This window comes from Haliaeetus leucocephalus, unplaced genomic scaffold (genome assembly GCF_000737465.1).
Source record: "Haliaeetus leucocephalus isolate CR32 unplaced genomic scaffold, Haliaeetus_leucocephalus-4.0 Scaffold924, whole genome shotgun sequence".
NCBI classification, from domain to species: Eukaryota; Metazoa; Chordata; class Aves; order Accipitriformes; family Accipitridae; genus Haliaeetus; species Haliaeetus leucocephalus.
In genome coordinates, this window is record NW_010973360.1 from 17,347 (window position 1) to 24,539 (window position 7,193).

Below are 7,193 nucleotides of genomic sequence, written 5' to 3' on the forward strand. Positions count from 1 at the left end.
GAGTGGCCGCTAGAGCTCTGGTTTTTTAGGGTCTACAGGCACAATAAATATTACTGTGACTTTGATTCAAATTCTACTTGAGTGTTGTTTAAATGGCCACCACAGAGGTGGAAAAAAACCTAAAGCAAGTGTAAGACTTTATCAAGACCTTGGTTTTCTGGAGTGCTATATGTAACTCTCAAGTATTCCTGACTGCATGTTAAAACTATCCTTCTCTCACCTCAGAATTTCCTTTAATCAGGGACAGGATTTTCACAGTAAAAGTCAATGTCATGTACAATTTCAGGATTTTATTTATGTGACTCTTGCCTCACCAGGAAGTGCACTCTGCAGTATTGCAGTCTTAAAAACACTGAGTTATGCATGGGGGTTTTTGTGTGTCCAGGCACTAAGTCCTGGACTCCAACGACTTAAAAAAATCATCTCTGTGACAGAAGCAGCTCAGCGCTCACCCAAAAGTACTTGGTGGATTGTGGTGGTGTCTTGAGATCCTGTGAGTTGTAAAATGTATGTCATCAGTAACACAGCATCCTCACCTTCAGGTTTAGCAACAGCTAAATCAGCTGCTGAACTCAGAAGAGTAGGTAAATGGAGCACTAATATACATTTTATGTGTAGAGATGGCATACTGCCCTATAGGTGCCCTAATAACATACCTCCAAGACACTTCGAAATAGACTAATAGCAATGAAGAAGAACAGAGCCGACAAGATTGGAAGTTTGTCCCAGACCTGTTTTTCAATAAAGCTAGGATACACATTCATTCTGTTTCATCCTGTTCCTGCAATTTACCTTAAGACAACCAAAATGACACACTATGAAAGCAAGCACTGAGGACCTATCCTCAACAGACCACATGCTTTTAACTTTACTAAATAAGCAGAGAAGGATGACAAAGTGCAACCCGTAGCATCGTATCCTGCCTGTCCTGTCACAAATTGACCAACTCCATTAGTAGAAAATGCGGTCATATTTGTCTATTCTAGCTTGAATCCGCTGGATTACTTTAAAGCAGCTTAAACTTGATTGTTCTGACCCCTCGAAGGCTGGTCACCGCAGGTCTAATACCTGGGCCCTACTTCAAGCCAGGGTCATAGCACAGGCATTTTCAGTGATATGAAGAGCAATAAAACGAAAAAGCAAATAAATGCCTCTGTCCATTGAGTGGTGACCTTGCTAAATTACAGCAGGTATCCTGAGCATCTGTTGTAGGCATTGCTGTGGCCTTCTCTTACAACAGTATCATAGAAACACATATTAGCTCTGGAGGATTGATCTTGCAAAGATCAGTGCAAGGACATTTCAATGAGAAAATGAATAATTCTTTACTCTGATTATGATGATTAATTCTGTTACATCAGCAGCCTTTGCCACAGTCAGTGACAGCAGCAGATTTCATATGGGGAAAAACCTAATTCCAGAGCCAAGAACCTTAAAGGGGAATTTTGTGTGGTTAAGTAATAATATTAATAAATGACACACCAGCAGCTACAATTTTATGTATATGCAGAAGTGCACATACTTTCCTTAATCCTATATAAGACTTTGTACTGATGTATATTTGTTTTGTTTGAAACACCAGCCAAGATAAAAAACTGGCATTGTCGCTGGAATTGACCAGCCACAGATGGACTCAATTGTGGAAGTTTTTGGACCACATGATGTCGGGCAGAAATTCTATCACGGGTGCCAATTTCACAAATAAGTAATCACTGTTGAACTGGCAGGCATCCTACTTCCCTCACTTTGAGTTTGGTTATGCAAAAGACTAATCAAGACATCTATCAGGTACATAATTTAAGATGGATAGGTCTTTGCTAGCACATGAAACTGGATGGCCCTAGAGTTTCAATTTTTGAAGGGGATTTGGCTTTCAGACAGTGCACAGTTTCTGCTCCAGTTCTGAAGGCAAGCACTTGACATGCGCTGATCAGGTCATGTCCCTCTCTCCAGTGCAGTTTCTTCCCTCAGCTGCCATAACTAAGTCATGCTCTTTGTCAGTTTGTTTTTGTCTTGGATGTATTCCAGCTCATGTCTTTTATTCATTCGGTATGAGGCATTTAGGAGGGAACTATCAGGGCCAGGTCCCTCAATCTTTTGTTAGGCAATGCTCATTTGGCAATCCTAACATCATTAAAAATTATTCTCAATAGGGTATGCTCTGCCAACATATGACCTTTAACTGTTAAGAAACAGTAGAGAAAGCACCACAAAAGTAGGTAATTCTATAATCGGTTCAGATAGTTGACAGCTAACAAGAAAAGGCTCTCTTGCATTTAAGCATGGCATTTAGAAAGCTGGAGTAACACTTCAGGTGGCTGCCCTTGTACCTTGATCTGTCTGCTGTTAAAGTTGCTATCCTTGCAACACTGCTCTACAGGAGGAGACTAAATACTATCACTTAGATGTGTAGATTGGTAATTAGCATGTTGACTTTCAAATCAGAATAACTGCAAACACTTCTGCAAGTGTCACCTCCTCAGCTCAGATGTGCTGATCACTTGCCTTGTACTAGCACATTTGCACAGAACAGTATTTGAACCCTATCAAATTTTTTCTTTTTTTGTATCATGTGCAAGGAAGGGAGTTGAAGACTAGGCACAGAAGAAACTAGTGTCTTTTTGATCTAATGAGAAATTGTCTTATAGATTTTAGTGGCAGATAGGATACACCAACATTTTTATTGCAATAAAATTTTTTATTATCTGGGGTGCACTTGTAATGACTGCATATAGCTGTATTGATTAATATCTAATACTAAAAATGCTGGGAAGGTAATGTTCAAGTACATAGAGGGCTACATTGATCTGCCTTACCTACATAAACAAGGAAGTTATTTTAGTGCCAATTTACACTTTGTATACAACCTGCTTTCCAACTATTCAAGGGAGATCAATATTTATGACAATTCATTAGAGAATGCAGTTGACTTTTATTGTATAGACCAAAAAAACCCAGTCACCAACCCACCACTACATTAATTTTATGAAATCAGTTAACAAAATTATTGTAAAAAATAACTTAATTTCTGATAAGCAAATTGTCAGCCCTCCCACGTTCCTGTATTGATAGGGGAAAACAGCATTGAACCAGTATACTCAGTAACTCAAGGACAAATCCACCCTGGTTGCTTAATGGAATAAAAATACTCCTGTTTTCTCCCCCAGTCCCAAACTCAATATTGGTTTATTAAAAAAAAAAAAAAAAAAAAAATCACTTGGAGTTACTGCAGAAGTCCCACACTCTTTACTCCCTAACTCTGATATGTAAGTACCTGATAGAGCTATCCTACTGGTATGTACACAACTTGAGTGAAGCACTGCTTGCCTCCTTCCAAGTGTTTTTTTAGCTTGCCAGCGTATCAAGCTTAATCTTCAGGTTCCTCATAATGTGCATACCCACTAGCATAGGTCCTTCCTAAATTCAAATTGCTGAATACATCTGCGGTCTCTGTATCAGATTCCTTCCCTCCCTCATCATTGTCATCTTCATCATCATCTTCTGCTTCATATTCATCATATTCATCCTCACGATCACCTGCATCTGCAGCCTTGCTGGAGGAGAGGCTCTTCCAGTAAGCATCATAACCAGAAGCTCCGTCTGCATCTTCTCCTCCAGTCTGTCGGCCAAACTTCAAAGAGCGTGCTGCAGGCAGAGAAAAATCATCATGTTCTCACCCCTCAACAGCGATTTGAGCAGAGCATCTGACATTTCCATCCTTTTTCACTACTCAGCAAAGAGTGTACAATGTTAGGCAGCTTTTTTCTAAATCTGACTTTCAGATTTTATCCTTACACTGACAGAACTTTTCTGCTACACATAGTCTGCCCCCCTTGAGCCAAGTCTGTATAAACAGTAACTGCCCCCAGAGTATGACTTCAGTTTTAGGATAAACCCTTTGGTACTCTAGTCAAGAAAACCTGTAATTGGATGTGCTTTGCTGACATAATACATACTGTGATTTATTCAAGAGTGGTGGAGGTAGATTGTATGCATGTCATCAAATTGCACTTTAAAATTCTTTAGCCAGCTTCTTGTAGATGAAATAAAGACTTAAGTGGTGATTTTTTGCAATTTTTCCATAACTAAAATCTCAAACTAAACAAAAGCTTTCCCTGTATTGGAATCAATTAAGGATTAAGAATGAGAGACTACTCACTCAATTCTAGATCTAGGAAACATGAATTTTTTCCCAAAACCAATGCAGCAAAGCTTTGCAAAACAATTGAAAGTAATCAGGCTTTACTCAGTGTTGCTATGCAGAAAAGTAGTCACCAATGGTATTGTATAGCTTGTTAGTCAGAGAAGCAGGCTTACTTGACATGCTCAGATCCTTTGTCTGCTGAGTTTCATGGCCACATTTAGGGCAGGGAGGCTCTTTTCCTTTTTCCTGCTTGAAAACCTTACTTCGCACATGATCGTCACAAAAACAAGCCTGTGGGGTAAAAGGAGAATAAAAAGGCTAAATGTGTTAATCATAGCAGCATCCTCTTCAGCAAGAAGCAAGCAAAAAAAGTGTCTAACAGCAGCAGGATTTTCTGGTTGGGATTAAAATTTAATGAGCTCTATGTGCAGTGGAACTGGAGTCTGTGCACAGAGCAACCACTTCTGTGTTGAACATAGTTTCATGGCTTCCTGGGGAAGAAGCTGGATAAAAGTGCTGATAAACAAGTAGAGAAAGTAACATACTCAAGGACTGGATTATAGTGCTGCCCACAAGGAGCCTGGCAAACTTTGGTTTACGTTGACAAGCTTAAATAAAATACAATCCGAGATGTATGCCAGAACATAACTATGCAGTGACCTGAAGGCAAGAATTAGAGATTGAAATTTCACATGTTGAGCACCATGGTGCCAGTGAAGATATCTGGAGAAAGGAACAATTTGCAGTATGAAATTGATGCCATGGGAGACTGCAGGGAAACATATGTAGGTTAAGTAGAGTAAGAGCAGGCAGTGAACCAGCACCTGGAGAAATCTGGGCAATGCTGATGATGAAGCAGGTGGAACTTTTTACACAAAATTACTTCTGAGTGTGTAAAACCAAAAGCCTGACATCAACAAATTAGCCTGTGCATGTGTAAAACTGGATTAGCTGTGGAGATGATTTCTATTGGATCCAGGCTGCAGTGTTTTCTGGTCAGATCAACACTTAACTGTTTTTAAAACAAACAAACAAACAAATTGTCTTAGTTCTATGCTGGATCAAAACATATTCCAAAGCCTTGGATTCTGTTCAAGAACAAGGATTTGTTTGATTTTTTTTTTTAAATGGCCCAAACATCGTACAGCCCCAATTTAAACACAGAGGGCTGGACAAAGTGAAGATCTCCTCACCTGGCATGGGGATGCACAACATCGACTTGTGGTTAACAAGCAAGCACAGACAGAAGCCCTTTTGTCCCCGATAAGTCTGCCCCCAGGCTTCAGAAACTAATACAAAAAGTATGAATACATTTTTAACAATGCAGAGGAAGACATGACAAGGCTTGATACCAGCCTTGGAGGCTACTAAGGAGAACAAGTCTAAAATCACAGCTACGTGCAACTGTCTTTACCTTACAACGCAGGCATGAATGCTGCCCAAGCCTGTTACAGGAAACACCTGTTGGAGAAAATCAATATAAAATTCAGTACTTGGAAACTGCAGATCTGTGATGTTTTTAAGACCTTGCAAAAATATGTAATAATGTAATTGAGGCATTTATTTTTAATTCCCTGACACAACTGCACTTTGGCAACACGAATCACTCATTTTACCATACAGTATCATTTTACTAGGTTTTTTTTCATGTCTAAGCCTCATTGCAATAATGTAATTTGACACTAAAAGTTGAAGAGGGAAAAAAGTTTAATTCTTTCTTGAGTTTCCAAACTTTTAAAAACAGAAGTTTCAGAACCAGTTTGGTATTAAGTGATCATCTTGCTTTTCCTTTTCTCTCAATATCAAAAGAAGTGCTAGCATTTTACTGTCACTAAACAATGCCATGGCAGCCTTTAATAGCATTATCTCATTTAAATGGGATGTGAGAACACTTGAAGCTTGTGAACTTCCAAGCCTAGAACAGTTGTTTTGTTCTGCATTTTCTGTCATGTCCTCTGCAAATGTACTTTATTGCATACAACTTCATATGAAAATCTGTGTGAAATAATTGTAGCTGGCACATGAGCTGTAAAGAGAAGAATCAGTGCTCAAAATGTGACTTGTCTTGAAGCTTCAAATTAGTTTCTTCACTCCACTAGAGGGAGTATAGTAAAGGCAACCATATGGGAATTGGCAGCAATGCAAAGCTGAGTGAATAGCTACTCCTCAAGCAGCAGTAATATGTATTTTATCAGTCGCTGTGCAAGTACTTGTTCCCTTCCACCTTGCCTTACCCCTGTGACAGTCTTTGAATCTGAAGTAATAAATATCATGAGTTCTCCACGTCAGCCAGACAGCCACAGGATTTAGTGCTCAGTCACATGTTTAAAGATGGAACTGGAAATGCTAATGCATATGTATTCAAACATTTCTGGAGTATCGGCACTTTAAAAAACTTCTCTCAGATAGTGGTGGAAAGTAACAATAGCTTTTTCACAGCTAGAATGGGATTTAGACTACAATTGCATGACCGCATTTAAAGTTCATGTATTCTGTAAAAGTTCAGGTTTTATAATCTTGTTACCACACACTGACAGAAATCCTGCCTCTCTACCAAGACTGCATTGTGCCACAAAACATTGAACACTGTGAAAACCCTCAAAAAGCAATTTCTCTATTCAGGGTGTGAGATCACATCTGTGAATTAAAAGCTTCCAACAATCACTGAAAAAACATTCTTGTGGAACAGCTGTTGCTGCTTCAGTATTGCTATGCAGCAAGATATTCTGGCAGAATAAATCAAGGGAAGCTAATCAAGGCTTAGAAAATAGCTGGCTGGGGAAAAGGATGGGACATGAAAAGGAGATAAGAAATTTCTATAGACACAGACTATAACATTAAAATCAACAAATATTCTGAATTGGGAGAAATCAATTAGGACGAAATTAGTCAGTTCTAAAGAAAACAGTCTTATACATGATAAAGAGCACCTTGATTTTCTATAATAAGGACTGAAAATGTTATAATAGTCAAAATTAACACATACAAGTTTTGGAAGCGACAAACGCTTGTCTCGGGGGGGGGGGGGGGGGGGGGCAAAAACCAACAG

General features: G+C 39.1%; 1 protein-coding gene across 7 annotated transcripts in view; it reads right to left on the bottom strand.

The window, feature by feature from the left end:
• Positions 1-247: 247 nt before the first annotated feature.
• The window catches only part of ZNF330 (zinc finger protein 330), an 18,358-nt gene continuing 11,412 nt past the window's right edge, over positions 248-7,193 (bottom strand). For 6 of the 7 annotated variants that reach the window (XM_010583602.1, XM_010583600.1, XM_010583598.1 and 3 more), the window contains 3 exons: positions 5,559-5,605; positions 4,318-4,435; positions 2,932-3,645 (listed from right to left, as the gene is read on the bottom strand). In XM_010583602.1, coding sequence (XP_010581904.1) covers positions 3,368-3,645; positions 4,318-4,435; positions 5,559-5,605 — 443 coding nt within the window. In that variant the 3' untranslated portion in view covers positions 2,932-3,367. Of the gene's footprint in view, positions 492-2,931; positions 3,646-4,317; positions 4,436-5,558; positions 5,606-7,193 lie in introns of those variants that run through there. The other variant, XR_775400.1, reaches the window with a different exon arrangement.